The 13,823-nt window shown below is 45.7% G+C and overlaps 1 protein-coding gene across 1 annotated transcript in view; it reads left to right on the top strand.

Annotated features, from left to right (window-relative positions):
* Positions 1 to 3,799: 3,799 nt before the first annotated feature.
* PYGM (glycogen phosphorylase, muscle associated) overlaps positions 3,800 to 13,823 on the top strand; it is a 95,649-nt gene continuing 85,625 nt past the window's right edge. The window contains exon 1 of the mRNA XM_068261086.1: positions 3,800 to 4,174. Within this exon, the coding sequence (XP_068117187.1) occupies positions 3,932 to 4,174 (243 nt within the window). The 5' untranslated portion in view covers positions 3,800 to 3,931. The remainder of the gene's footprint in view (positions 4,175 to 13,823) is intronic.

The raw sequence follows: 13,823 nt of genomic DNA on the forward strand, positions 1-13,823 counted from the left end.
AAGTAGCCTGGAATAGTTGCCCCCAGTATAGGTAGCCTGGAATAGTTGCCCCCAGTATAGGTAGCCTGGAATAGTTGCCCGCAGCATAGGAAGCCTGGAATAGTGTCCCGCAGTATTGGAAGCCTGGAATAGTTGCCTGCAGTATAGGAAGCCTGGAATAGTTGCCTGCAGTATAGGAAGCCTGGAATAGTTGCCTGCAGTATAGGAAGCCTGGAATAGTTGCCTGCAGTATAGGAAGCCTGGAATAGTTGCCTGCAGTATAGGAAGCCTGGAATAGTTGCCTGCAGTATTGGAAGCTTGGAACAGTTGCCTGCAGTATAGGAAGCCTGGAATAGTTGCCCACAGTATGCAGAGTATAGTGTGCAGCGGAAGAAGCTCTGTTCTTAGTTGCTTCCTGGAGTCCACCTTCAGACTTCCTGTAATCACTCAGCTCTCCCCTACTGCCTGGCAGCACTTCCTACATAATGTGATTACATGCATGCAGGAAGAGATGCCAGGACTAGGGGGAGAGCATATCGATGACAGGAAGTCTGACATCGCTGGACTCCAGAAAGCAGGTGAGTAAGCACATTGAGACCCGGGGAGGGGTGCTCTCTGCGTGGCCCCTTCAGACTCCACTGGCGACAAGGCATTGTCACCAATCATATCAGGGCCTCTTCCAACTCCTCCTCCCCGCCGGCGGCTACTTCCGGGTTCGGCGACAGCCGCCGACAGGCTGGGAACGCGAGTGATTCTCTGCGTTCCCAGACGCTATATCACCCTCTATGCTGCTGGCGGCTGTCGCCGAACCCGGAAGTAGCCGCCGGCGGGGACAGGAGGATCGGAGCAAGGCTGCAAGGGCACCATACAGCTTCAGAGGGCTGAGGGATGCCCTAGGTGAGTAAAAATACGGTGACCATACGTCCCGCTTTACCGGGGACGCGTCCCGCCTTCGGGGGGCGCTGTCCCTGGCTGCATGAGGTCCGGGGAAACGTCCCGCTTTTAGCAGCGGGATGTCCCGGCCTCGGGACTCTGGCCACCGTACAATGAACTAGCCGCAGCGTCTACTAGACGCTGTGCTAGTTCATTCCCCGCAGCCCCGCTCCAGCCTGCATTGTCCTCCTCCGGCAGGCACAGGCAGAGCAGGGCTACGGGAAGATGGCGTCCGGAGGCGGAGCCCTGTACTGGAGACTATTTGTCTCCAGTACAGGGCTCCGCCTCCGGACGCCATCTTGCCGTAGCCCTGCTCTGCCTGTGAGAGGCTGAGCGGGAGATTGAAGATCGTCCAGGCCAGGGGGAGCTGCACACACCAGAGGCCGGCTGCGTGAGGGGACGTCTTCTGCCAGGTGAGTAAATGCTTTTTCTTGCAGGTGAAGTGTTTGCCCACATTGTGTACATTTTGTACTGACATGTTTGCCCAAATTGTGTTCATTTTGTACTGACATGTTTGCCCGCATTGCATTTATCTTGTACTGACATGTTTGCCCGCAGTGCGTTTATCTTGTACTGATATGTTTGCCCGCAGTGCATTTATCTTGTACTGACATGTTTTCCCCCATTGCGTTTATTTTGTGCTGAAATGTTGCCCCCATTGCGTTTATTTTGTGCTGACATGTTTGCCCCCATTGCGTTTATTTTGTGCTGACATGTTTGCCCCCATTGCGTTTATTTTGTACTGACATGTTTGCCCCCATTGCGTTTATTTTGTACTGACATGTTTGCCCCCATTGCGTTTATTTTATGCTGACATGTTGCCCGCAATGCGTTTATTTTGTGCTGAGATGTTGCCCGCAATGCGTTTATTTTGTGTTGAAATGTTGCCCGCAATGCGTTTATTTTGTGCTGAAATGTTGCCCATTGCGTTTATTTTGTGGTGTCTGGGGTAACTGTTGCTGCATTTATTATTTAATGGTCATAGTTGGCTATGTTTGCTGCTTTGGGGTTATGACATACTATTAAATAGCATCACACAGTTTCTGCACACCTATGATGTGAATCCACGTTTGACCACATCACGGCGTAAACACTGCTTTCTTATGCCTCGCTGTTGCATCATTACGTTAGATCCGCCCATAGAATGTCATGGCCACGCCCATTTTTCGCGCTCGCTGCAGACACCACATTTATTTTTCGCAGCGGCGCACGCCGCAGCCGCCCTCCCCCCCCCAATTCCTCCCCCCCAATTCCCCCCGTCCCAGGTTGAGCCTACAAAAATCTGGTCACTCTAGTAAAAATCTTTTTTTTTTTTTTACTTAAGTATCCTGTGACGGTTCCGAGACCACAGAGCCCAGAGACACAGTGTATAGCAGCAGATTAAACAAAACCCGACTGGCGGGGCATTTATTGGTCACACAGTTCACACAAAAAGTTCACAATATTACTATATAATTCACAAGGGAGTGTCCGATTCCCCCTACCAAGCAGTCACAATTCCCAGCTTCGCAGGCAAAGCAACATAAGTCCCAAAGTTCCAGTAACTCCACCAATAGAAGGTGTCCAAGAGGTGCACAACAGATCCCAACAGTCCCAATAGATGCAGTTCTCATCAGTCCCAATATCCAGTAGACATTCGACAAGTCTACACGACCAGATGCGGGTGAGATACACCAGTCCACAGTCCAGGGCCTCAGGACACTAAGTTCAGCACACCCTCTCTGGGTCCTAGCCGCATGGGGAATTCTCTTGGCTCACCACAGATCCTGGGAGCTGTTCTCCCTTCCCCAGACACAATCCAACTCCTTTCCATGAGGTACAAACATGAAACCAGCTCTGCTCTCAGGTGCCTAGCTGTCTGCCTCCTGCGGAGAGCCAACCACTCAGCAGCCTAAATAGTGAATGGCCTTATTAGGCTGATAAGGTGTATCTCTGATGTCTCCAGAGGGTGGGGAAAGGTGAGCCTTCTATGGGACAGCAAATACAGTACTGTGCATTAAGGCCCATACACTCGTCGGATTTCCGCGAACGACGGGTCGTTTGAACGTTCCGTCGTTCGCCCGCTAAATCGGGCGTGTGTACAGACTATCGTTCGTTTGATAAGAGTGAGTTTAAACTCACTCTTATCAAACGAACGATAGTCTGTACACACGCCCGATTTAGCGGGCGAACGACGGAACGACGGGACGTTCAAACGACTCGTCGTTCGTGGAAATCCGACGTGTGTATGGGCCTTTAGTCTGCAGTCCTAATCCAATCACCTATTGTCACAAATCCCTTTAAGGCCCTATTGAAGATTTCCCTGATTCATATGTGCATTTAGGGCACGCATGCGCTGCTAAACATAATGCAGAGATATGACTGGTTCTCCTGAAGTCTGAGAAAAAGCCCTAAGTGCCACAGCTATGACCTCCTCCATCACACTGCTCTTTGCCCTGTAATGCTTATATCCAAACTGCTGAAGGTCGGCGCTATATTTAGACAGGGAAGGGACAGACTAAATATGATCTGTAGTAATGATTCTCACTGCTGATCTATACAGGCCTACGGTACAAATCACACTTTGATGCCACAGTGCAGGCACAGTAATGCCTTCTTTCACATGATTTATCAATGTCCTTAATAGTGTCTCCCAGCAGTGTCATGCAGCGCAGGGAATGATGGGTTTTCCCATGTTGCTTTGCTCCAGCACTGTCCTGGTCAACCACTTCAACCTTCACCTTTATAGAGTCATGCCAAGCATTTCAGATGAGTTAAGGGCGCAAGTCAATTTTGGCTTACATTACGTGTGAACTCAATCCTCACATCTCCCCTGTCACCTCTTAACCTTCTGTATATGCTGCCTCCTGTGGCCCTGCCCTGTAGCTATTTTGTTATGTAGGAGGAGTAGGAGCAGGGTGTTGTTTCTGGATCAGATGAGTTGAGGCAGTGAGGGTCTGTCACTTCCACTCAGCTCCACACCAGCTCTGTCAGTCCATCAGTCTCTGCCCTCATCTCATACACCTGTCCTGTGTGCACCATGTCTCGGCCGCTCACCGACCAGGAGAAGCGAAAACAGATAAGTGTCCGGGGATTAGCTGGAGCAGAAAATGTCTCTGCGCTCAAGAAGAACTTTAACCGTCATTTACACTTCACCCTTGTGAAGGATCGTAATGTGGCCAATCCCCGAGACTACTACTTCGCCTTAGCACACACCGTGCGCGACCATCTGGTGGGCCGATGGATCCGAACACAACAGCATTATTATGAGCATGATCCTAAGGTAAGTCGTATATTTTGGTGTGTTCCTTTCATCCAGTGAGAGCTTGGCGCTTTTTCTTCTTGGTGCACAGCTTTTAACACCTAATCTTCATGGTTGGCAAAAGCCTGTGATAAAAATTTTAACCACCTCTTCCCTTCTCGTAAAAATAAACCCCCATCCTTAATCTTAGGGCTGGTTCAGACGGACGTTTGGAGGCGTTGCGTTTGCTGGCGTCGCGTTCAGCAGCGTTCGTGTGCGTTTGGATGCGGTCGCGTTTTTTCTTCCCCTAGGGGGACATTAGCCATCGCGGTTAACCTCCCCTGGAAGCTACATGTAGCTTCCAGGGGCTCCTTGAACGCCAGAGAAAATCGGGACCCAAACGCTGCGTTTGTGTAAACGCGCTTGAAAGCTTGGTACAAACGCTCCCATTCACTTGAATGGGAGCGTTTAACACCAAGCCCTGAACGCTGGCTGTAAACGCTCTGCAAACGTCCGTCTGAACCAGCCCTAACTCCATAAAAAAAGTAAAAGTACAGTTACAATCTAAAATTTCTACTCTGGTCTAATAGAATTTCCATACCATTATAACTACTGGGAAAAGTGCCTGGATTGGTTAATAGGATTTGCTTTCATTTTACCCCGGTGCCTGAGACTGTGCTGTGGTGCTGCAATTCATATTATTAGTATGCTGGAGTTTTTTATCTTCTGCTGTGAAGATGATTGTGATAGTAAAAATGTGTGTGGATCTTATTTGAATGATTGATATAAGAGCGCACTGAATCCAAAGCAGTAGATAACTGTCTCCTTTTACCTCTATCTGAATAGGGTTTTTAGGCATGCCTCCAGTGGCTTCTCCCAGCACTGGTAACTTTGTACTTTAATGTGATAGGATGGGGGAAGGGGGGAATAGATTACATTACTTTGGAATAAAAGCTGTTGGTGGTGTGGTGGATAGCACCAGCTTTCTGGGTTCAAATATTGGCCATCACATTATCTGCATGGAGTTTGTATGCTCTCCAATTGTTTGTGTGGGTTTCCTCTGGGCACTCTGGTTTCCTCCCACATCTTACAAGATATCCAGATAGGTTAATTCAACCTCCCAGATCGCAGACTCTGACAGGGACATAATACTATGGTAATGATTAGATTGTGAGCTCCTCCAAGGGGACAGTTAGTAACATGACTGTAAAGGGCTGCAGAACATATCAGTGCTATGTGAATACATGATAATAATGGCCAATAAGGAGTTTGGTCACTGATTTTTATTGTATGATATGTCAGATTATAATTCTGTGTTAACATACATCTAACATGAATCCTTCGTAATCTTCAGATTTCCTGAACTGTGATCTCTTAAATATGCCTGCCACACAAAATGATTCCTAACACTAATCCTATCATTAACACTAACCTTCCTCTAACACCAACCATGAACTCCTGAGCAGCCTTGCAGAAATCTAATCCTAACATTAACTCCTACACTAACCTACTTTAAACACTAACCCTACCCATACATTAAAGGACTACTGTAGGGGGGTAGGGGGAAAAAGAGTTGAACTTACTTGGGGCTTTTAATGGTTGCGGCCGTGTCCTCGCTCCTGCTGACGTCACCAGAAGTGTACTGGGCCTGCATAATACACTCCTGGTGACGTCAGCGGGAGTGAGGGCATGGCCGTGCAGGAGCAGTGGTTTTCCAACTTCAAAGTAGAAAATTCTGGAAGTGAACCGGCGGCGGAGACCGGAGCATCAATGACTGGCTGCACGGGCACAGGACGTCTGTGGGGGACCGTTAGAATCCCCAGGTAAGTTCAACTCTTTTTCCCTCTACCCCCCTACAGTACTCCTTTAACCTGTAAGGGCTCTTTCACATTAGGGCAGATTTTGTGCGTTAACGCAAATGAGAGCCGTTTGCGTTAACCAAGGTAAGATGAAAGTCCATAGACTTTCATTTTACCTTTCACACCCGACGCTGCGTTTCGATGCGTTGCGGTTCCGACGCACCTGGGCGCAGTTTTTCATCCAACGCACCCGCGAGCCGGCGTTTTCCGTCGGGTTTAATTACCAGCTACCGCCGCTGATTGCGTCGCACCGCAGATACCCGACGACACGCCGCAGGCACAGACAACGCGTGCAGGAGAAAGGCTCCTGCACGCGTTGTCTAATGTGAAATAGCCCTAAATCTCTAACCAAATTACAATGCTCACCTAAGTTGGGAGTGTCACTCTTTTATGTGTTGCATCTGATTGGTCCAGCAGTGAGATGAGCCTGGGGTGAACCCTGCACTGAGATTCTTTGCTAACTGCATGTAATCTCAGCAGCACTGGAACCAGCCTACTGCTAGACTCCATTACAGGTCAGATTGTAGATTGGCCAAAAGTGCTGGTTCAGCATTTTGGCCAGGTCAGTAAATAAGTCTTACATAAGAATACCAATTTGTTTCTGTGTGTGGATTTTGAGTATCCAGTATCTGCCAAACACTCAGAATATGTTGGCACTGTACAGTTATTTTGTGCTCTGTCTTTCCTGCCAAAGTGAATCTATAGAGCTGGCCACACACAGCCAGACCTGCCCAGAACCCATATCCACAAAGCCAAATACTGATCAGAGAGTGTAAAATGATGCTTTATCCTGCAGTCCCAGGACTGATCCGATTTCAGCAGAAGCCTGACTAATTTATGGAATCAGTTATGTCACCACTGCTCTGTGGTTGAAAATTCCGATACAACTGAGATTTTATGTCAAAATAACAAAAGTTGCTACAGCAGATAATGGCTTTAGTGGCTAGCTGTAGACAACTTGTTTTCTTACAAGCGTATCTTCATTAGGCAGGATACAGGACTGGATGAACACTGCCCAAACTGGTTCTTATTCAGTTCTGTATCATGGCTGAAGAAGAAACTTGAAAGTTTGCAAAAAGCTATCTAGTCATTATAGGTTTTACCTGAAGCAGTTTTGTTATTTTGGTAAAAAGTATGATTTTGGATTTTCTTTACAACTAGTACCTTCTTGATGCCTTACTTTATCCCTCTAAGTCCAAGAAACAACTTTAACCTACCACTACCCTATTCCCTCACCCCAGGGGCATAACACTAAAAGGGATGTGGCCGCAGGGGGGCCCAGAAGCCACAGGGGGCCCAATGCCGAGAGACTGACAACTAAGGGCAAGGAGAGAAAGAACTTTCTACTCTCTGCACAATTGTTCTAATGACTGCATCTGTGCAACCACTGATTACAAATCTTTGTCTGCAAAACTTTGTATGATTCGTTGTCAGTCCCTATTCAGTGTGCAGCAGGGTCTTGCGTTCTACCCCTCAGGGGGTCCCATCCAAAGTGTTGCAGTGATTTCTAGTTACGCCCCTGCCCTAACCTTAAATATCTCTAACTCTGATACTTGCCCAGCAGTGAGCACCCATTCTTCTCTCCTGTAGACATTATTCCATGTAGCCGTAATAATGTCTGTGCTGGAGACACAGGGGCCTGTCGATGATCCCCTACTGAAACCTTGCAGGGCTGGCTGGTAATATTGGGTGCTGGGCAACAATTGTTAGGGCCCATTCACACCGAAAAGATGCAAAACAGTAGCATTTTGCGCAGATGATTTAACTGCGATTAGCAGTATATGCACTGTATTTCGATTTGCGCGAGAATCACGAGAAAATTCTGCAGGCCACGTTTTGCGATTTGCCGTTAATTGCGAAATGCCCGTGATTGGCGGCAATTGCAGCAGTGAAATCACTGCCATAGGGATACAATTGCGCTAGCGCTTTAAAAAGCGCTTCACCCGTTAATCGCCCTAGTGTGAATAGGCCCTCGTGGGCTTCTTTTACCAAATCCACTTGTTTTGAGTAGGTGTTGTGAATCCACTACCTGCATGCTTTCTGCGTGTGCCTTGCTACATTAGCCAGATCATCATCGTGGCAGCAGAGGAAATGGAATTTTTGTTTTTTTTAAAAAAAGTGAATAAAGACTGTAACTTCTTTAGTCATGTCAGTTTCAGTTTAAAACAATGATCCCATATTTCAGTCCTCACAGGTTTGCTTTAAATTATCTGAAAGATGAGATAAGAGCAGAATAAGCAGTGTTGTCAGTGAGAGGTGCAATATGACTAGATCTTAAGGTGTGTACACCCTAAACTACTGATGTCGCCTGTCGGAGATCAGAACCCGATTCCCTTGGGCGTCATCGCTGGGCTCAGCTGTACAGACATATGACATCTGTGTAGCTGACAATGTGCTGTATTGCTATGGAAGGAGGGGGGGGGGGGGGGGGTCGTGAACAATAAAGTTAGGTCCTGCTGGAGGTGAGTCGATCCACCGGGTGAATAGCTTGTGCGTCGCAGATCAACGCTGGGGCACCTCTGCACACACACCTGATAAGCGGCTGAGACAATTGTTATCAGCCGACATAAGTCGGGCATGTGTACGGGCCTTTAAAGAGAACCTGAGGTATGACTAACTCAAAAAAAAGGTAAATACTTACCTAAGGAGAGGCAAACTCCTAAATAGGCTTTTCAAGCTGTGCTCTGGTTCTCCACCTTTTGCCGGGACCCCCCTTAACATCGGCCATGCTCCTCTTTAAGGAATGATCGCGGCTGGACCTGCGCAGTTGCAAGGAGCTGCCTTTGTTGGTAATCTTCTGGGGATCCGCACTCGGCGATGGTGGACCGGAGGACGGCGATGGAAGCCTCATTAGAATGTAGAAGCTTCCCTCTTCTTAGGTAAGTATTTACTTTTTTAAGTTTGTGACGCCCCGGGTACACTTTAAAGGAGAACTGTAGTGAGAGATATATGCAGGCTGCCATATTTATTTCCTTTCAATCAATACCAGTTGCCTGGCAGCCCGTTGATCTATTTGGCTGAAGAAGTGTCTGAATCACACCAGAAACATGCATGCAGCTAATCTTTTCATATCTGTCAAAATTGGCAGAAAAACCTGATCTGATCTGCATGCTTGTTCAGGGGCTATGGCTGAAAGTATTGGAGGCAGAGGATCAGCAGGACAGCCAGGTAACTGGTACTGCTTAAATGGAAATAAATATGGCAGCCTCCATACACCTCTCTCTACAGTTCTCATTTAAAACCAGTGGTGGCCCCAGCGTCAAATTTTGGGTGGCACAAAGGGGGCACGATGGCTGGCTGGTGGGGCCCATTTGCGTGATGAAAATCGATGTTTGCATGGTGAGCTTTAGATACTTTTTGTCTAACTCAGGTGATAAAATTGGCTAGCTTGCTAGCAATTTGCTAGCAAATTGGCTTACTTGCTAGCAAGCTGCTCCTGTGTGGACAGATCACAGACAAATTATTCCTGCCTGTGTCTCACAACTCTGCAAGCAAGGGGAAGGGGAAGAGGCAGGAGGGAGAGAAACCCTGCGTGTGTTATTTATTGTTACTAGCTAAGAATTTCTGGAGACTAAGCTCCAGTATATTGGCTAATTTAAAAGAAAAACAGTAAGCTTTTAACTTGTAAGCCTTCTTCAGACTTCTATTCCTGTTGACTGACAATGTTAGAAAATACAATCAGGAGGTATAGAGATCTATTTTGCAACTATAAGTATGATCCAGATACAGTATATTAATTACAAGGGATTTTGCAAGGATTGTGAGGTATGTATTGCAAATAGATAAGATCCTTGGTTTCCTTACATAGACTCAACCTGACATGGAGAGTTGTTTACAGACCCTATCCTGATCATTGTATGCTGCTGGAGCCTTAAAATAGTTAACTGTATGTTACTGAGCTGGGGGGGGCACTCAGGGGGTGCACAGTGCCCCTGGGGGGGGGGGGCAGTGCCACAGCGTGCCCCAATGTAACCCCGCCTATGTCTAAAGCCTAGACTTTTACTCTTTAAACCAAAATATGGATGTGGAATTCCAGCGACGTTCTGTTTAGCATTAGTAGCAGACACAGATGCTCATCTTATCCGTTTTTCCTCTTCAGGTTTAGTAGCAGGATTACTGCTGTGCCTACAGGCTTTTAGTTGGACTAGAGAAAAGCGCATTACAAATATTCACTAATTCATTTATAGGGTAGAACCTGTTATTTCATCTCTATGGGTACATTTAAGGCTTGATCATACAGACAGTTGAGCTGTTAAGCCATCCATCCACTGTCGATCAGACACCAGTAGTTTGCTGTAAGATGCATCAGATTGGAAGTGGCGAGTCCACACACACAGTTGGTGCTGGTGGTTGTCAGATGGATAACAGTTGAACAGGTTCTATGCAACTGTAAACCATCACATGTCTAGCCTGGTGGGAGCTGCCACCTGCTCGGGTGCTGCTATATTGGGTATTGTGTGGCCTCACAACTCCCTGGGTTGTAGCATTAGCCACAGCAGGTGTTATGGGGCCCAGGAACAGGTGGTGGCCTTATTTGTCCTGCCTTTTTGTGTGACTTCCAGGCACTGGTACTTATATTGAGCAGTGGAGCTCAGGGAGGGGGTGCTGGATGTGTGTAATATAGGAATTATGAAAATCGGTGTGTATTAATGGGTGAAGCTGCCCTGAGTAATGCAGCATTTTTGCAGCAATGTAGTACTTCTTTCCTACAGGAAGTGACATCACTGGTCACAAGACCCTGCAGGAGAGGCATTGGTTTTACAGCAGATATGTTATCCACTGCAGATTTTATGCAGACTCTGCATCTGTACCTGGGGTGCTCATCCGGATATTCGGGTAACCCGGATATCTGAACTTTTTTCAGCTATCCGGATTCGGATTCCGGATTTTTTTCCAAATCCGGATAGCTATCTGCGGATATTTGGTCGCATACCCGGATATCCGGATCCGAATACTGTAACTAAGGAGATGACATCATTGAGCCAATCAGAGGGCTATAAGCAGAAGCCCTAGCAACCAATCACAGAGGGGAACCCTGGCCAGCCCCACCTGACCTCATTTAGCCAATCAGAGGGCTCCCAGCCTAAGCCCTGGCACCCAATCACAGAAAGGAACACTGGCCAGACCCCCTGTATAATAAGAGGGCTGCCATGATGAGACATATCGTCCCTTGCTTGTGAATGGTCACTGAGAGACATGCTCCAGTGCTGCTGGCCTAGCAAGTGTTTACACAGTGATAAGCCTAAAGCTGTTCAGTGATTAACCCCTTCACTATCACTACACTATTGTTAAATCATTAATTAGCTTGATTTCATTGTGTGACAGACAGTCACACGTTACACCTGCTGCTGCATTGCCCTGCTCCTGCTGCCTTTGCTGCTCCCACCACCAGGGTGCCACAGGCCACTGCTGCTGTGCTGATACCACCTATATTTAACCCAAAACACAATTGCTGCGTAATTTTTTGGGAGGTGTCTGGGCTGAAAATTGCCATGTCCCAGTTGTGCGGGTGGACTTTGGACACAATATGGGCTGCACGACCGCTGTCTGGAACCTAGTCCTGATGTTAATTGACAGCCATTTTTTTTGGGGGGGGGGGGGGGGGGGGGTTAATTCCCCACATCATCAATTAGTGTTTCCCATAAAAAAAAATGATGGTATGACCACAGCAGCTAGAGCAACCATCCCTGCACTATGGAGAACTAAAACTATCCCCACTCTGAAACAATGGTTTAAGAGTAGAGAAAACAAGAGAACTGAAAGAAATGGTCCTAACAGCACACGATCAAGTTGATAAAATCTCTAAGATATGGGCATGTTGGTACGACTATACAGACTCCACTGAATACAAAAACATAATGTCTTAAAAGAGTGTATGGAGGTTCCCTGTATACCCTCCCACCGCAGGAACCCCACAGGCTCCAGGATCCCTATGGAGCCCTCTAAATTCTTCTACTTTTCTTATCTCTTCTAACTTTTGCTCTATCTTTTTCTACTATCTTCTTTTCTATCCATCTCCTCAGAATAACTTCAATTATAAACATCTACTTACCCTTCTTTAATCAATCATTTAGCAGTTATTTACTTTCCAAAATAGACACTGATTAATAGGTCATGAACTCTTCAGCACGTAAGATGGGACTCCACCTGGACTTAATTATCTATACACCTGTTCGAAGCATGATAGCTTCAAAATAAGCAATTGTATACTAGCGTGTAATACTGCACTAACCACTATAGATGTAGTCCTATACTACTCTGTATGATGATGTTTGTTCATTATATCGAAACGTTGACATGTTATTATGCACTTTTAAATAAAATATATTGGAAATGAAAAAAATGATGATACATGCCTCATTTACCCTTAAACCCTTTTAAAGCAATTTAAAGCCCACTTCCGGTTTTCGATTCGGATATCCGAATCTGCCCGGATAATGCGTTCGGATATCCGCATGAATGCGGATATCTGAAAGTTCGTATTCGGATATCTGATCCGGATATCTGGGTATCCGGATCAATTCGTATTTTGAAAACGGGTATCCAAGCACCCCTGATCTGTACAAGTTACTATGATAAGGAGCTATGGGCCGTGGTGCAAGTTTTACAATGGGGCCCCCCCAAGTATGCGTACATCAAAAAAGGGCGTCAGGAATAAAGGGCGCGTGGTGTAAACGATAAGCAGTATTATCATTTATAAAAAATATTGTGTAGAATTTCGTTTACAAATAGTGTTTTAAGAATTTATAAATCATTAAATAATGTGTATGAAATCGGCAATTCTTAAAACGTTAATCTTCCCTGTTTCTAAACTGAAACTTATAATTACGTTTGTTAAAAAAACAGTATTATTTGTTTAAATATTATAATTATATATTGTTATGAATAATCTTGATTTATCGTTTATTATAATAAAATGTGAAAATATTGTTTATAACAATGATATTAATATAAGTACATTCATAATAACTGTTGATTAGTATTATTAAAATTGTACTAAAACTATATCTAACCCTACTCTCACACAGAACCCTCCCTGTACCTATCCCTAACCCCTAGACCCCCTGGTGGTGCCTAAACGTAAAACCCCCCTGGTGGTGCCTAAAACTAACCACCCCAAAGCCCTCCCTGTACCTATCCCTAACCCCTAGACCCCCTGGTGGTGCCTAAACCTAAGACCCCCTGGTGGTGCCTAAACCTAAGACCCCCTGGTGGTGCCTAAACCTAAGACCCCCCTGGTGGTGCCTAAACCTAAGACCCCCTATGGATAATAATGTTTTACAAACCTTAATACATAAAAAATTTAAATATTTTTTTTTTGGGTGGATAATAATGTTTTAGAAATGTTTTACAAATAGTGATTGTAAAAAATATATTGCAATTTACCTTACGTACTGATCGCTTTATTTTGTGAATAATAATGTTTTACAAACCGTAAGGGTTAAAATGTTAAATAATGTTTTAATTAAATAGGATAAATATGTTTAGTACTTTTATAAACGTTATTCGTCACGGGCTCATTTTCTAAACGTAAATCATCACAAGCACAGTTATAAAACATTAGAAATCTCCGGGCGCCGTTTGTAAAACGTTAATAATCTCCGGCGCCCTTTTTTCTCTGTTCGCCGCCCATTAAACGATATTTATAATGGGAGTGAATGGGGCGCCCTTTTTGTCTACTTGTCTCATGCGCCCAATTCTGCTGCTTCCCTTTATATAACAATTGAGACGGTGCACCAAAATCTGCCAAGGACAACCACAGTGTCAGAGGTACAAGAAGGGGATGGGGAACAGTTTTTTAATGATCCCTAGTACTATTCAAAGCATATATA

The sequence above is a fragment of the Hyperolius riggenbachi genome, chromosome 11 (assembly GCF_040937935.1).
Source record: "Hyperolius riggenbachi isolate aHypRig1 chromosome 11, aHypRig1.pri, whole genome shotgun sequence".
Lineage (NCBI taxonomy): Eukaryota > Metazoa > Chordata > Amphibia > Anura > Hyperoliidae > Hyperolius > Hyperolius riggenbachi.